This window comes from Phascolarctos cinereus, unplaced genomic scaffold (assembly GCF_003287225.1).
Source record: "Phascolarctos cinereus isolate Bilbo 61053 unplaced genomic scaffold, phaCin_HiC Scaffold_1;HRSCAF=81, whole genome shotgun sequence".
Lineage (NCBI taxonomy): Eukaryota > Metazoa > Chordata > Mammalia > Diprotodontia > Phascolarctidae > Phascolarctos > Phascolarctos cinereus.
Window position 1 is genome coordinate 221,269,771 of NW_027555514.1, and position 16,873 is coordinate 221,286,643.

General features: G+C 44.4%; 1 protein-coding gene and 1 long non-coding RNA gene across 5 annotated transcripts; one reads left to right on the top strand and one right to left on the bottom strand.

The window, feature by feature from the left end:
* Positions 1 to 5,208: 5,208 nt before the first annotated feature.
* ARHGAP9 (Rho GTPase activating protein 9) lies at positions 5,209 to 15,071 on the bottom strand. Of its 4 annotated transcripts, none has more exons than XM_020990108.2 (18): positions 14,984 to 15,071; positions 13,760 to 14,098; positions 13,134 to 13,354; positions 12,231 to 12,449; positions 11,627 to 11,749; positions 11,233 to 11,304; positions 10,562 to 10,623; positions 10,148 to 10,235; positions 9,727 to 9,822; positions 9,441 to 9,539; positions 9,028 to 9,166; positions 8,731 to 8,832; positions 8,443 to 8,541; positions 7,494 to 7,571; positions 7,265 to 7,318; positions 6,879 to 7,013; positions 6,552 to 6,657; positions 5,209 to 6,075 (listed from the first exon to the last, which is right to left on the bottom strand). In XM_020990108.2, the coding sequence occupies exons 2-18, from the start codon at positions 14,073 to 14,075 to the stop codon at positions 5,898 to 5,900; spliced, it is 2,187 nt and encodes a 728-aa protein (XP_020845767.1). In that variant the 5' UTR covers positions 14,076 to 14,098; positions 14,984 to 15,071; the 3' UTR covers positions 5,209 to 5,897. The 4 variants fall into 4 exon arrangements, with proteins under 4 accessions (XP_020845767.1, XP_020845765.1, XP_020845768.1 ...); XM_020990106.2 differs by having other exon boundaries at positions 12,231 to 12,452; XM_020990109.2 differs by lacking the exons at positions 13,134 to 13,354; positions 13,760 to 14,098; positions 14,984 to 15,071 and adding an exon at positions 12,604 to 12,710 and having other exon boundaries at positions 12,231 to 12,452.
* Positions 12,811 to 15,526, top strand: LOC110210972 (uncharacterized). The gene is made up of 2 exons (XR_002325232.2): positions 12,811 to 12,914; positions 14,441 to 15,526. It is a non-coding gene; the product is annotated as an uncharacterized LOC110210972 (long non-coding RNA).
* Positions 15,527 to 16,873: the final 1,347 nt, after the last annotated feature.

Consider the following 16,873-nt stretch of genomic DNA (forward strand, 5'->3'; position numbering starts at 1 on the left):
TCCTTGTCCTCCAATGTGTTGTAGGGGAGAGGAGGAGCAGGGTGAGATGGAGAATTCAATTTAACAAGCATTTAATATGCACTTGTTAGGTACCAGGCAACATGCTAGGTGCTGGGGGTTACAAAGAAAAAGAGGAAGAATCCTTCCTCTGAAGGAGCTTCCATTCTATAGGGGAAAACAAAATGTACACAGAAAAAGCACTAAATTTATGCAAGTTAAACACGAAATAACATGGGCTCCAGGAAAGTAAAGCATGATGGTAATAGGTTGGGGGAGAGGGATATGGAAAGGCTCCCTGCAAGAGGCATTTGAGCTGGGCTTGAATGGAAATCAGGGATTCTATGAGGCAGTTAGAAAGAAGTTATGGGGGACAGCCTGTGCAAAGATGCAGACATAGAAGATGGAATGTTGAGTACGGAGAATAGTTTTGTTTTGTTTTGTTTTTTAAAAAGTCTAGTTGGGCTGGAATGTGTAAGAAATTAGGGGAAGTAGCATGAATCAGTCTAGAAAGATAGGTTGGAACAAGATTGCAAAGGACATTAAATGTCAAATGGAGTTTTATCTTAGAAGCAGTAGGAACCATTGAGTAGGGGAGTGACAGAGTGATACCTATGAGAGACAAGAGATGGGGGGAGGAGTGGCATCTCCTTTGTACTAACCTTTTTCTTTTCCTTTAAAAAAATGGATTATTTATTTTTAACATTTCTTTTAAATTTTGAGCTCCAAATTCTCTCCCTCTCTCCTGTCTCTCCCCTCATTCACTGAGAAGGCAAACAATACAATATCAATTATATGTGTGAAATCATGCAAAACATTCATAATAGGCATATCCCAAAGAAGCAAAAAAAAAAGTGAGAAAATTACAGTTCAATTTGCACTCAGAGTTTGTCAGTTTTGTTTTTTGTTTTTTGTTTTTTGTTTTCTGGAAGTGGATAGCATTTTTCATTTCGAGTTCTTTGGAATTGTCTTGTATCATTGTATTGACCAGAGTATCTGAGTCTTTCACAGTTAACCATCATTACAATATTGTTGTTACTGTGTGCAATGATCTCCTGGTTCTGTTCATTTCACTTTGCATAAGTTCATAAAAGTCTTGCTATGTTTTCCTGAGACCATCCCCCTTGTCATTTCTTATAGCGCAATAGTACTCCATCACAATCATATATCACAATTTGCTCAGCCATTCCCCAATTGATGGATACCCCCTCAGTTTCCAATTCTTTGCCACCACAAAGGAGCTGGTATAACATTGTACACATTGGTCCTTTTCCTTTTTCTTTGATCTCTGTGGGGTACAGACCTAGTAGTGGTATTGCTGGGTTAAAGGGTATGCACAATTTCGTAACCCTTTGGCCACAATTCCAAATTGTTCTCCATAATGGTTGGACCAGTTCTCAGTTCTACCAATAGTTCATTAGTGCACCTAATTTGCTGTTTCTGGTAGGTGTGAGGTTGTACCTCGGAGTTGTTTTAGTGTGCCTTTCTCTAATCAGAGTGATTTAGAACATTTTTTATATGACCATAGATAGCTTTGATTTCTTCTTCTGGAAAATAGATGTTCATATCCTTTGACCATTTGTCAATTGGGGAATGGCTCTTATTTTTATAAATTTGACCAAGTTCTCTATATATTTGAGAAATGAGGTCTTTATCAGAGAAACTAGCTATAAAAATTTTTGATATTATTCATTGTCTATAGTACCTTTTAGTAAAATGTAGTTTTCCTGATTATCTCTTATAATTAGTTCTATTTTTGTTTTTGCTTTGTCTTAGATCATAATTGTTACTCTTGCCTTTTTCACTTCAGCTGAAGTATGAAAGATTCTGCTCCATCCCCTTATTTTAACTCTTTGTGTTTTTCTGTTTTAAATGTGTCTTTTGTAAACAATATATTGATGAATTCTAACCCATTCTGCTATCTGCTATGTGAGCTCATTGCATTCACATTCACAGTTGCAATTACTGTACATTTCCCTCTACCCTTTTTTCTTCTGTTTATCCTTTTCTTTCTCTCTTTTTAACCTCTCTTCAAAAGTCTGTTTTGCTTCTGATCACTGCCTCCCTTAATCCATCTTTCCTTTATCATTCCCCCCCTTTTATCCCCTTCCTTTCCTATTTCTCTGTTGGGTAGGATAGATTTCTATACCTAACCATGCGCATATATATATATATATTTTCTTCCCTCTTTGAACCCATCCCAATGAAAGCAAGGTAGCATTGCCTGCCACCTCCATTTTCCCCTTCACTATAAAAGCTCTCCCTTGTGTACCTCTTTTTTGTGAGATAATTTTCCCATTTACCTCTCCCTTCCCCCTTCTCCCAGTGCATCACTTTTTCTTTTTCTCACCCCTTCATTTTTTTTTGGTCATCCCAACACAATTGACTCACACCTGTGCCCTCTGTCTATCTAGAACCCTTCTAACTACCCTAACTACCCTAGGAGTTACAGGCATCATTTTCCCATATAAGAATAAAATAATTTAACTTTATTGAGTCTCTTATAATTACTCTTTCATGTTTACCTTTTAATGATTCTCTTAAGCATGTTTGAATGTCGTTTTCTATTTAGTTCTGTTTCTTTTGTGAGGAATTCTTGGAAGTTTTCTATTTCTTCAAATACCCATTTTCCCCCTGAAGGATTATATTCAGTTTTGCTGGGTATGTTAGTTTTCGTTGTAACCCTAGATCTTTTGCCTTCCAGAGTATCATATTCCAAGTCTTCTGCTCCTTTAACATGGAAGATGCTAAATCTTTGTGATCCTGACTGTGTCTCCACATATTTAAATGGTTTCTTTCTGATTGCTTGCAATATTTTCCCCTTGACCTAGGAGCCCTGGAATTTGGCTGTCATATTGCTGGGAGTTTTCATTTGGGGATCTCTTTCAGGAGGTGATGGGTGGATTCTTTCAATTTCTATTTTACTTTCTGGTTCTAGAATATCAGGGCAGTTTTCCTTGATAATTTATTGAAATATCATGTCTAGGATCCTTTTTTTCTTAATCATGGCTTTCGGGCAGTCCAATAATTCTTAAATTATCCCTCATTGATCTATTTTCCAGGCCAGTTGTTTTTCCATTGGATTATTCCCACATTTTCTTCTATTTTTTTCATTTTTTTTTTTTGGTGTCTCATGGAGTCAGTAGCTTCCACTTGCCCAATTATAATTGTTAAGGAATTATTTTCTTCATTGAGCTTTTGTACTTCTTTTCTAATTTGGCCAATTCTCCTTCTTTAAGGAGTTCTTTTTTTTCCAGTGAATTTTTGTACCTATTTTCCCATTTCTGCTATTTTGCTTTTTAAGGAATTCGTCTCTTCTGTGAATTTTTATGCCTCCTTTACCATTAGGCAAATTCTGTTCTTTAAGGTGTTATTCTCTTTTACCAAGCTGTTAATTCTCTTTTCATAATTTTCTTGCATCACTCTAATTTCCCTCCCCCCAATTTTTTCTTCTACCACTCATCCCTTTAACTCTTCTAGAAATTCTTGTTGGCTTTGGTCTAATTAGCATTTTTCTCTGAGGCTTTGGTTGTAGCTATTTTCTTATTGTTGTCTTCTGAGTTTGTGTTTTGGTCTTCTCTATCACCATAATAGCTTTTTATGGTCAATTTATTTTTTCATTGTTTCTCATTTTCCCAGCCTATTTCTTGACTTTGAACTTTATGTTAAAGTTGGGCTCTGTTCACTTTGGGGTGGGAAAGCACTGTCTCAAGCTTCAGGCCTTTTTGTGCTGCTCTTTTCAGACTAGTTTTGAGGGGGGCACTTTACAAATTTTTGTTGGTTCCAAAAGTGGTATGATCTGGGGAGAGATGTGGTCACTGCTTTCCTAGTCTGAGCTCTGGTCTTTCCCCAGGAATAGCCCCTGCTTATCTGCAGCCACAATGGTTAGCACTCCTCTTGGTCCTGAAACTGAGTAGGTCCTCTGCTCTCCTGTGGCCATAAGCACTAATGCTCCTCTCTGCCTTGGAATGGTAACCAGGGCCCCTTCTCCCTTGTGACCATCACAAGTGCCCTTCTCCACTCTGAAACTGTGACCCAGCACTGCAGATGGGCAACAGAGGTGCCAGTCAGTGCCAGTTGCACCCAGTGTCAGTAAAAGGGTCCTCTCTAATCTCTTTCTGACCAGTGTTTTGGCCCTCTTACCATCTCTGGGCTGAGAGCCCCCAAAGCTGCTACTGTTACTGCTGTACCAGGCTCCAAGGTCCACTGCTGTTGCTGGTGCTGCTGCTGAGTGTGCTCTAGGTTGGTCCCCACTCCAGTGTAATAGACCTTTCCTGCTGAACTCCTAAATTGTCTTAGGCTAGAAAAAAATGCCTCTCCCTGACCTTTTGTTGGATCTGCTGCTCCAGAATTTAATTTGAGGTATTATTTTGAAGTTGTTTGGAGAGGAATGTTGAAAAAGTTTGGCTGGGTTGTTGCTTCTACTCCACCATCTAGGGCCCTGCTCTAGCCTTTCAATCCAGAATTATGGAAATGAATATAAGGGGGATAAACAGGGAAGCCCACAAATCTTCTGGACTAGGTGAATTCTCTAACCCTTTTTTGTGGAGCATATTCTCCAGCCTCTCTCCCTTACTAAAGGGCATGGCCAACCCAGCAACTCCTAATTGGTCCCTTACTTTCTCTGACTAGAGTGCTGTTGAAGATGATTGGCAGCAGAGTCAGGAGGAACCTTCCCCTCAGCAGGTGGCAGAAGGGCTACACCCTCTCTTTTGAGAATATTGCTTTGGGACTTTGCCAGCTCTACTTTGGACCTTCGGTGAGGAAGGAAAGAGATTTCTCTCTCATCTTCACCCTACAGTGGCAATGGTGGCTACAAGTACGTGGCAGCAAGAACATGTGCTTTCTGTGTAAACCTGAGACTAAACTTTAAATCCCTGGTTGTCTCTACTGTTTTGTCTTCCCTGAGCACAGGTCTGCTACCCACAACCATACATCCTGAGGTGGATCCTTTCCAACATTGGTGGCTACTCACAAGTTTGGAAGCTCCTGAGCTTTTGAGTTGGTGATGGCTGCCCAACACAAGGTATCTCAATTAACTACACTGCTTCTCCAGGAAAAACAGATGATCACAGGATTCATTCTGAAACTAGGAATAACGGACCAGAAGATCTGAACCTTTTCAGTTGCTTGGATACTACAGATCCAAGTTGAATGTGAAATTTTTGTTCAGCGGCAACAGTCCCATAAAATGCCTTTACTTCTTGGGGATTCTGTAACAGCTGTGATATATTATTGTTTTATTTTTTAAGTATTTGTTAATACATGGATTAGTCTTTTGTATTTTAAACGTAACAGCAGCTTCAATAGCTACACGAGTGAAAGCAAATAGCTGTCTTATACCTGATTTTGTAAATTAAGTACCTTTTCTTGAAGGGACTCCCTTACCTATGGGGGAGACTGTAAATAGGTTTTGTTTAATAGATTTCCCCAGAGTTCTAGTTCTTAATGGGGGCCAGAGTGATGAGGGAAATATGATACCCTTTCTGCAGGGTCAGGTCACCCCCAGGATGGATCTGGGGTCTATGTGAGTCCTTCCTTATTGAAAGTGACCCTGATAACCCCTTCCCAATACATGAAGATAAAATTAGGTGGTACAGAATTTAAAGGGTATAATGTCCCAAACAGACTCCCCCAACAAAGAACCTCCTTCCCCACTTAAAAAAAAAAATCACAGGTTCCCCTAATAGGGAAATCCTTAAGATGGAACTCACCCATTGAAACAGATATTCTCCCTAAAATGTGTCTGACAAATGGGGGTTTTACCCAAATGTTAGGGCTAATAGATGGAAGTCCTACTCAAATGTATATGCCTAACAAATAGAGGGCCTATCCCTCCTGCCCTCCATTTTCAGAGTTGAGATCATCTCAATAACCTTGTGTAGGGCAGAGCCCAGGATTCACGGATTAGGAAAGAGACTGGTGAAGTCATTCAGTAGCAGCTGAACCAGCTGACCAGGGTAGACAACGTGGGCAGCTGGGTCAGAGGTCTCTTGCTCTGGTCGTAGCAATGTAGGTCCAAACACAATACCCAAGTTGTGTGGGGTCATTCGGTTCTTGTCTGCATGTGCTATCACCCTGAGGATCAAAGTCAGAGGGATAATGTGTATCATTCTTCATATTACATGAGCACAAGACACATTGCGGTGGGAGAGATAAAGGAAGAAAGGAAGAAAGGAGGGAGGAGGAGGGAAGACAAAGCAAAGTTGTGACTTTTCCTTATGTCTCTAGTCCTGCCTCTCCTGTCTTGCCCCATTTCCCTCTTGTCCTTTACCTCTAATGACCTTTGCTAATGAAATAAATGAGATAAATTATAAAGCACTTAGTACGTAGTAGGTGCTTAATAAATACTTATCCTATTCCCTTCTCTGCTGATCAGACCCTAAGTATAGCTCTATTTGCCATTTTTCCCTTTTCCACAAACACAGATGTGCCCTTGGCTCCACCTGTACAGATGTCCTCACCCTAGGTCAGCTTCTACCTGGACCTCTCCATTTGCAAGGAATTTTTCCCCTATCCCCTTCTCTCCCACACAGGTGCTCCTCCATTAGTACCTGCATAGATGTTCCAGGAGGCACCGAAGAGTGTCTTGATTGGGCTTTGGCATTGAGCCTATGAGCTCCTGTACCCGAGATAAGCGCTGATCTGATTCAGGAAGTGCTAGAGAGAGAAGGTAATAGAAGTAGGGATAGGGAAGGTACCAGAGCCTATGTTTAGAGTGGGGCAGACTTAGGAAACTACTCTACTGAGCCTTCTGCCATTGGCCTTTCTTCCCCACTCTAACAGTATATCTCCTTCTCCTACCCAGGAGCTGAGGTCCCCTGTTTCTTACCTCCCGTTCACCCTCATATCAAAAGTCCTTCTAAATTCCCACCCCCTACCAAGGGCTTCTCGAAGGGGCGCCAGCAGTGATGGAGGGACCAGGGGCTGGGGAAGCTCCCGAAGAAAAAGCTTCAAGGCTCCAGTCACGACATGGATGTCATCCCATTCTGCACTGTCCAGATCCAGGCGGCCCTCTGTGGGGGAAAGGATGGGAGTGCAGAGAAGGGCACAGGATGGGTTGGAGGACACAGAGGGAATGAGGAGCTTAGAAATTAGGAGGAAGACACAAGCACAGGCTATCCTGGGGCTTAACACAGAGTTGAGAGGTTGGGGACAACCCATCTGGGTTTAAATTGCTTTCTGGGGTAGGGTTGAAGCTGGGAGAACATGTAACACTCTAAAGATGTGGAAAAATTGGATGGGGGTGGAAGCTCCATGTAGGTACCTTGTCCTGGCTGCTCTGGGAACAGGTATCTTCCATCAGAGGTGACTGCTCGTTCTGCCAGATACAGTGGAGGAGAGAAAGGTTAGTGCCAATATCCAGATCCCCAACAGTCATTCCCCCTAGTCAGTGTTGAGATATTTCTCCATCTCTCAAACTTTACAACTGAATCCTCAATCCCTCTCCAATCCCCCACATACCACCCCCAACACTTAACTTCCATTCCTCCTACCTCTGTCGACCAGGAACCGAAGTTTCTGGATTATAGCCAAATTCCCACTGACTCTGTAAATACCATCCACATCCAGACCTAAAGATGGGATAAGACAAGGCAAAGGAATGAACCTGGGAACAAGGCTACCCTCTCTCCAATCCAGTCTTCACACAACTGCCTGCATCTTCTGTTTCAATCATAGGATTCCAGTGTTCAAAAATCTTCAGAGACTTCCAATTTCTCCTCCCTAAAGTACCAATTTCTGATCCTGGCATCTAAATTCTTCTGAAGTCTGTCTCCTGCCTCCTTTTCCAACTTTACAATACTTCCCTTCACATAGCCAAGTTCCAGTCAAATTAAAACACTCTATTTTGTTCGGCCTTCTGTCTTGGGTCTTGGCTAATAATTAGAATAGATGACTCCATTCCATCACCCCTCTGTTGAACTTCCTTTCTTCCCTTAAGGCCCAACTCAAGCAACACCTTCCTCAGTCAGGAAGTGTCATTTGCCTTTCCCCACTTCTCCACTTAAGTGAAAGTTATCTCTCCCTCTTCAAAATCCTCTTACCTGTACCTAACAATAGCACTCATCTCATACGTATTTATGATCCTTTCCCCCTTCAATAAGATTGTATGAATCTTGTGAGCAGGGTGTATGAGTTCAGCACTAACCCAATCTCTTTAGCTTAGCAGAAATTTAATACTCACCTGCTCAATGAACGGAAGATCTGAGAGAATCAGGAAAGTGTAAAAAGTAGTCTAGGAAATGTGTGGAGTAGTTGTACAGAGGGCCTGGGGCATGTGGGGCAGAAGGGCCTGGGGCATGTGGGGCAGAAGGCTGGAAAGTTAGGTTGTGCAGAACAGAGGCTACAAAAAGGATTTGGGAAAGAGTTAGGAGTTAAAGGAAGTTTGTGTGTGTCAGGGGTGTGGAGGACAGAGTGGGATGCTTGGACTCTATCGAAAGTCACCTCTCTTGTCCACGGTATCTATGCAGAGCCTGAAAAAATTTGGCACAGTACTCCCTTCTCTCTTGCACAGAGACTCCAAGTGGCAGCCAAACACCTGATCTGGGAGGGGCAGGAGAAAAGAAGAGATTCCTATTAGCCTGGGAAGTTTATCTTAAACATAAATCTCCTCTCCTCCTTACCTCACCTCCCCCAACTTGAAGTGAGCAGCCCCCTCCAAACCACCTTGATCTTGGAGAAGCCTTTACCCACTGAAACTCAGATCCATTATCCCTTTTCTCCCACTCATACCTCGGAGTAGTCCCCGCTCCTGTAGACTCTGCAAGGGAGGTCGCTTTGCTATAAGTCTTTTCAGCTTGTTCCTCACTCGATTCTGATCTTCAGGGCCTCGATCTGAGGAAGTAAGTTTAGGGTTGGGGTAGAAAGCTGGAAGGGGGAACTGAGAAAGGCCCCAGACCTCCTTGAGCATCCTGGGACACATCCCCTAACTGAGGATTAGTCACAGTGGTTCTGGCCCAACTCATTCCCTGACATCTGGCCTTGCTCTGCCTCCTGGCTCAGGCTGTCCCAATAAATCCAATTTCTTACGAGAGATCCTGTAGCTTCTTCCTCGACGTCCTAGCAGGGACTTTGGCTCTGGCTCTTCATCTTCTTCACCCTGGCTCAGTTCCTCAAGCTCCCCTGGCCCAGACCCAGATAGTCGCAGTTCCAGAGGATTCTCACGCTCCTGGAATCAGAATGAAGAGGGGGTCCAGGCACTACTGCTTGGAGAGAAGGAGTGATGAGCTAGGGAGAGACTGTTGTCCCCAACCCTGGTGCAGAGATTCATGGATTCTGGAATCTTTGCATATTCAAATTTAACCCTTAGCTCCAACATTAGTCTCATACTTTCCCCCAGACCCCACTCTTCAAATCCTGTTCGTTGGACCAAATCCCTCTGCCCAACCTTATCCCTGGATTTCCCTCCCAGACCCTACACCCTGGGCTCTTGGCCCCCTGACCAGGCGGTCGATGACCTCCCGCAGTGCTCGGTGCCAGGCTCGGAACTCTGTCTCATCATCAGACTGCAACAAAAACTCATGTCCAGGAACAGTACGCACCTGAAAGTCAGGCCCAGAGGAAAGGTTTAGTGGTGGAAGGATAGATTTGGGGGAAGGCAGATATTTGGGAAATATGTGGGGTCTGGCTTCTGGAAGTGGAGAGATTCTGGGTGGAGAGACATCAGGCAGAAGACCAGGACAGTAATGTATGTTGCCTGGGAAGGGAGTAGGATGGACAGTCACTCACATGCAAGACATTCTGGCGGCTGGACAGATGTCTACCATGAGCCAGAGCTGCCCCTCTTAAGTCCACACTGCTCTCTGGCCGACTGCCAGCTGGACCCTGCATGAGGGTAGGGTCAGGAGAGAGAATTGAGGCCATTACTACCTCCCTTTCATGGCCCCTAACTCTTGGGTGTCAACCCCCCACCCAAGAGAGTAGGAAAGGTGAAATGGTGGTAAGCTCCTCCCAACTCACTTTAATACTTGTTCCCTGACCTCCTCACTATCTTTACCATCACCACCACCACCACCACCACCTCTGAGTTCTCCAATCCAGTAGGCAAATGGGGGAGAAAATGTGTTTCCCACTTGTCATCCCTCTCCTCCCTTCCTCATCGTGCAGACCCTCTACTCCAACACACCTTTGCCCAGCACAGAACTCTTACCCATACAGCAGGAACTGAAGTTGGAGGAACTTTGTAGAACACCAAGCTATTTCCTGCCAACACCACCCAGGATGAACCCCAGTTCTTCCTACAGGGAGCATTGGGAAAATCATCACACCCCAGGAAGATATCTCTCCCTATCAACACCCTACCTCCTAGATCAGGGTATTCTTATGGATAGATTTTGGGACTCCATGGACTTGAATGTGAAAAACATTCTATCTATATTTTCACTAGCTTTTGGGTCCTTTTGTGATCCTATATATTTTATTTTAGGTATTTAAAAATATGATTGTGAGAAGGGGTCCATAGGCTTCACTAGACTGCCATGGCAGTCCGGGACTCAAAAGAGGGTCTCAGATCTGCCCTCATTTTTCAGTTCCCATCCCCCATGACCAGCTCCCCAATCCCCACCTGAGCTTCCGGCCTCCCTCAGCAATCTTTGTCTTGTTGAGCATGCCAGACTTCTCCACCTCCTGTGTGAGGAAAGATAGAAAAGTTATCATTAGACCCCACCAAGGTGTGTTCCAGGGGCTCAGGAGTTGCCCCAGAGGAGGTTCAGTTTATTTGCTTAGACATTCCTGAAGCTCAGGAACCATCTCCAGAAGTCTGGGTGGATATTTTGGAAGAAAGGGAGGGTTGGTCTGAATTCAAGCAAGCAAACATTTATTATGCTTGGAAGGGGTGTGTGTGTGTGTGCGTGTGTGTGTGTGTGTGTGTGTGTGTGTGTGTGTGTGTATGTGTGAGAGAGAGAGAGAGAGAGAGAGAGAGAGAGAGAGAGAGAGAGAGAGAGAGAGAGAGAGAGAGAAAGAGAGAAATGTGGGGACCAGCAGATAGCACAAAATCCCTGCTTATTTTCAACTGAGAGGGAGGGGGTGTAGCTGAAGATGAAAAGTAGGTAGACTGATAAGTATCACTTGAAGTTGTGAAGGAGGTCAAACAAAGTGCTCTATGAATATTCAAGGAGGGAGAAACCACGTTCTGCCGTGGAAGTGGAGGTAGAGATGAGATTTTAGAAAAGCATTTGGACAGGACCCTAGAGACCCAGAGAACTCAGGACAGTTAAGGTGGAAAGAGAGACTCACGTGAGGGTCATCCAGGAGCTGAGGTTGGGATCTAAGGGCCAGGGAGCCTCGGGAGTTGTCTGCAATGGAGGTCTGAGAGGAGGAGCCCGTGAGGCAGAGTGAGGACCGGGAGAAGAGATGGGAACCGTGGGCGTTGGAGAAGTCAAGCCTTCCCATCTCAACTCCGAAGTCCGGCGGAAGGCAGGAAGGAAAGGGTACCTCTGAGAAGCAGGGGGAGGGCGGGGAACAAAGGCAACCTCGAAGTGGAGAGGAAAGATCAACCCAGGGGCAACCGAGGTGGGGTGTTTGTTTTGAGGGGGATCAGGGAGTTTGAGGGGTGGGGCAGGCTCCCAGAGTAAAGGGACGACTAAACATCTTCCCTGGTGTGCAGGTGAGGGAGTCAAAGATATCTCACTTGAGTGGTGAGCATCTCCTTGGTTTCTGACACTTGATTGTAGGGTCCCGCACCCTTCTCCTCAGCCTGCTGGGCTTGGGCATCTCTCCCCAGGTGCGGGGTCCCTTCCATGGAGTCAGGAGTCTGGTAGTGTGGGGGGAAGGGGAACAACCGAAACTAAATGACTTTGCAAAACAGCCTCCCCAATCTCTTCACTTCAAAAAAGGGGTCCTTAACCCGTACCCCAGGAACTTGCTTTTAAAAAATATTTTGATAACTTTTTTGCTATATTTATAATATAATTTGTTTCCCTTGTAATTTTATGTATTTTATTTTGTGCATTCGAAAACATGATTCTGAGAAGAGGTCCATAGGTTTCTCCAGAGTGCTGAAGGGGACAATGACACAATAAATTATAAGAACCCATCTGCTTTAAAAGGCCTTCCACAGACCCTCAGATTCTCCATCTCACAATTGGGAGGGATGAGGAAATCCCTCCGAGAGAAGTTTCACCTCTAGAAGGGGGAGGGGCAAAGATGAGTGAGGTGCCGGGAGCGACAGAAAGGGTAGCAGCAGTACGTTCCAAAGAGGAAGGCCTTTCTTTTTCACAGATGAAAGGTCTCACCTTTTCACGAGCTCTTCGGGGAGGCTTCCAGGACGCCTGTCCAGTCAGGGAGTGGATGTAGAAACAGCGACCGGAGTCGAGGTCCAGATGCTGTTCCCAGCAGTCCAGCCGCTGTAGTGGGGGCCGGGTAGGGCCTGGGGGTGGTGTCTGGGAGCAGCGGCGCAGGTCCACCAGGTTACAGTACAGAGGGGGTTCGGACATGGGGGACCAGGGTCCCGACTGCTGGGAGGGGGGCAGGAAAGTGACGGTTAATAAGATACTAATTCAAACTCCTCCTTAATTTTGTTTCCTCTTCTCCACAATCAGAGTGGCCCTTGCCCCGGGCCACTCAGATTGTTTTCCAACTCCAATCCCCTACTCCCTATATTCTTACCACCAGCTCCAGATTGGGGTGTCCCAGGTGCTGGTAGACTTGTCCTCAGCCGTTTCTAATCTTCTTGCTCCCCTCCCCTTAACTTTACTCCTACTCGCTTCCTGTTGCCAACTTCCCCCCAACACACAACCCTAACCCCAAGGCTGAAGGAAAGGGGAACATGCTGCCTGCTTGGGGGTGGGGTGGGGCAGGGAGGAGCTTGGGGCTCCACCCACCCACACAGCCTGCTCTCATAGAAGAGAAGACTTAAACTGAGCCCCCTAACTCCGGGATCTAAAGAGCGGACATTCTCCGTTCCCAAGGAGGACAGAGTGAGTTCGGAGTGACTGGGACTGTAATGGGAGGTGAGAGGTTTAGACCTCAGAGAAGAGGGGGTATTCCAATGACCTGAGGCTTTGGGATGGGTGGACACTGCAAGGAAATCAGGCTATTTGTTCTTTTCAGAAATGTACAGAAAAGTCAAGGTGCCGTCGGGGCCGAGGACTTGAAGTTAACTGGAATGATTTTGGGGTAGAAGGGGACTTTCTTACTGTGTTGGTATTGGTCGTAGTTCTCAGGTCTTCCTGAGAGTGCAAATGTCCAGTCAGTCCGTCTGAGAGGGATTGCAGTGGGCTGGGACTCAGTCCAGTTGCACTAAGACTCCTTTGTATTTTTGGCGGAAGAGGAGGCTGCCAGGACAGGCTGGGGGATTTACCCTGGGATGACTGAGGCACGGACAATTCTCCCAGGGAAGAATGAAATCGATTTGGTTCTGTTGACAGAGAATGGGGGAGGGAAAATAGATAGATGTGTAACCTCCCAAATTTCAGGTGGTCTCATTTTTCTGGGGGTCCAATTAATTTGGGATGGGCAATAGAAAGACAGAAGACAGAGAGGGAAAGTGGTGGGGAAGTGAAATATGAATAGAAGGGACTTGAAATGCTAGAGGCCTGGGGACAGAGAGATTGATGGGAAAAGTTGGAGCTGCTTATTAGAGTTATGGAGATCGTTTGGAGAAAGGCATTATTAAAAACCCATGAAAAGCCAATTGAAGTAAGAATCACTCACTAATAATTAGGGGCATAATAAGAAACAAAGATGTTGGGCGATGTGGGTCACAGATCGGGACTTATTGAGGGGTGGTAGGGCTGGGTGAAAAGAGGAGGGTTTCACTTACTAGGGGCACAGAGGAATTGGCTAGTAGTAGTGGCAGAGGCCCTCCGAGTGGGTGTAGACTCTTCAGCCACATATGCAGCAGGGACAAAAAGGGGTCGGGTGTTCCTAGGTGCTCCCAGAGGCCTCACCAACCACCAGTCTGGGTTGGTCTTTCGAAGTAGGAGGAATCGGTCACCTTCAGCCAGAGACACCTGCTGGCCATCTGCTCCCATGTAGGTGAAGCCATATAAGATGTAGAGGCGAGCTCCCCGGGATGGGCCTTGGGTCCCCATCCTAAGGGTGTCTCTGGTCCTTGGCCACCATTTGCCAGAGAACATGGCAGTTAGAAGCCTTTGGTCACCTGTGGAGGGGAAGTGGCATCAGATACCTCGAATGAGGTAGAGATCAAGAGCAGTAAGACAGAAGGTCAGGGAATCAGAGTGAAGACATGTGATATTCTCAATACTGGAGTCAAAGTACAGTACATTAGTTCTTAGCATACAAAAAGATGATGGGATTTAGTGAGAGGTTCTTGGAAGGGAACACCTAAACTCAAGACCAGGTGGGTGGTGTATATGTCAGAGAAGCCTTTGCCTGAGGTGAGAGAGGATGTGGTCAGAGGGCTGGGTCAGGGACTGACTGACAGGGACAGGAAATCATAGAGCAACCTTAGCTGTTATTTCTTCCCTTATATATCTTTCAGGGCCCATTGTATCCAGTACTGAAGAGTCACTTATCCTGGTTCCCACAGCCTGGGCTGGGGAGAATGGGAGAAAAGGTCTGGATAAGGCTAGAGGTCAAACACAGGGAGAGATAAAAGCAGATACTCGGAAAAACCTCGGAAAGAGAAAATGACTGAGCTAAAGACACACAACGCTGGAGTTTTTTTCATTATCACTTCAGACTTAAGACTGCCTGTTTCCTGTGCTGCCTTTGACTTTTAGAGACAAAGAAGTAGACAAAAAAAAAAGAAAAAAGCTAGAGAGACTGAGCTAGAACTACGGAAACATATGGAAACAGGGATGCCAGATTCTCTCAGAATATGATTTCTTATACTGAGGAGTCGTTCTACAACTCTAAGTCCCCAGCAGATTATGAGGGAGCCAGTATCTGATTTATGGAAAGTAAAAGAGGGTATTCCTCAAAATCCTGCAAAGGAAAAGGGTAGCTTTCCCTCTGGCATGACCAACACTTTTGATATGCTTTAACCCAAATCTAGAGTCTACTTTTTCTTCCCCCTCCTTACCTGGCCTACTCCTTTTCCCCCCTTTTTTGTCTCAGCTTCCTCTACACCGTCTTAGATTCACAGCCTGGATGTGTGAGGAGGTGACCACGGTCCCCACCCCGGCTGTGACATCAGATAATCCACTCCCTTCCCCCAACATGTGACAAGAGGGCTGGGCTAGGTCTCCAGGGTTCAACCTCAGCTGGCTGAATCATGATTGACCCTTACTTATTTCCACTTATAAAATGGGGGCAACCTTTCTCCCCAACCCTCTCTGTCTCCTTGGGGAATCTGCTTGGGATCCAAAGGAGAAGAGGTTATTTGCATAATATATTTGTATGATGCTCATTTAATTTCTAGTTCCTTCCCTTCTCAATGCCCCTCATCTCTGTGCCTCATTTTTCTCCACCTCCCCTCCCTACCTTGTGTTTGGTTAAGTGGTTCCAGCCTGGAGAAATAGCTTCTTACTAAATGCAATTAAGATCTTTTCCTCCCCACCCCCCCATCTAGTATGAGATTAATGTTCTATTAACTAATTAAATTATTTTAATTAATCAAATTAAACTAATTGCTTTAGTTATTTTCTATCTGGTACTACTTCTGACTATACCTAATTTATTTTTTTTATTTTTAGGCAATTGGGGTTAAGTGACTTACTTACCCAGGGTCACACAGCTAGTAAATGTCAAGTGCTTGGTCTGAGGTCACATTTGAACTCAGGTCCTCCTGACTTCAGGGCCTGTGCTCTATCCACTGGGCCACCTAGCTGCCCCTTATACCTAATTTCTAACTGCATTTTTTGCAGTGACAGAAAGCACATTAGATTTGGACTTTGGTTGGAATCCTGGCCATGCTTCTAACAAACTGTGACTGGGGGGCTTCTTTTATAGGACTATAGGACATAGGGCTGCAAGGGACTTTAGAGATCACTCTTTTCAAATGAGATGAAGAAGGTGAAGCATATTTGTGTTCTGCTGCAATAACATGACAGCCCATCATTCCCCATCACCATCTCTAGACAAACTGGCCTACTAATTGTTCAAATATTCCTTGTCCATTATACCTTTGTACAAACTGTCCCCTATACCAGGAATGCTTTCCCTTCTTGGTTCTGCCTCTTAGAATCAATCTCTAGCTTTCTTCAAGGCTTATCTCAGGGGCCAACAAATTACAGGAAGCTTTTCTTTATCCTTTCTCAAATTTATCTATATACCTACTACTTGATTTATTTTCTTTTTTCATCCTTATCCAGAATTATAGGACAATCCAGCAGTATGTTTGAATATTTCCTTATTAATGACTAAAAGAGTAACATTTCATTAACTAATTAACATCATAACATTAATCAACTAGCTCCAAGTCATTACTTCCATTTTATTAAACATAATTTATGTAATTATAATTAGTAAACATAAACAAGAGAAACATTTTCCCATATACTCATATTTCTCTGTATATCAAAACCCCTATTCTCCTAGACTTAAATATTTGTTACTAGCTATACAATTCATTAACCATGCAAACAATACTCCAAAGACAAATATATATTTAGCTGTGATTTCTCACACAGACAAAATGTTATAAGTTATTATTTATGCAAGAAGTTTTTCAACTTTTTAAATAACATGGAGTGGGGGCTTCAAGTTGGCTAATTAACGATTGAGAAGTTTAAATTTTACTAATTTATTAGAAAATGTCACACTTAAAGAAATTAATTCAGGTTATTCATTGGAAGGTCAAGTACTGAAGCTGAACCTTAAATATTTTGGCCACTTAATGAGAAGACGGGGCTCATTGGCAAAGACTCTGATGTTGAGAAAGATTGAAGGCAAAAGGAAAAGGGGACTTCAGAAAGTGAGAGGAATAGATAGTGTCATGGAAACAATGACCATGAACTTGCATAGACAGTGA

Excerpts from the sequence above, each read along its gene's own strand:
- ARHGAP9 (XM_020990106.2), bottom strand. The coding sequence starts at position 14,075 with ATGTTCTCTGGCAAATGGTGGCCAAGGACCAGAGACACCCTTAGGATG. Across the intron at positions 13,355-13,759 it reads CCAATTCCTCTGTGCCCCTA|AACCAAATCGATTTCATTCT; the intron begins GTAAGTGAAACC and ends CTCTGTCAACAG. Across the intron at positions 7,572-8,442 it reads AGATACCGTGGACAAGAGAG|GTCTGGATGTGGATGGTATT; the intron begins GTGACTTTCGAT and ends TCCCATCTTTAG.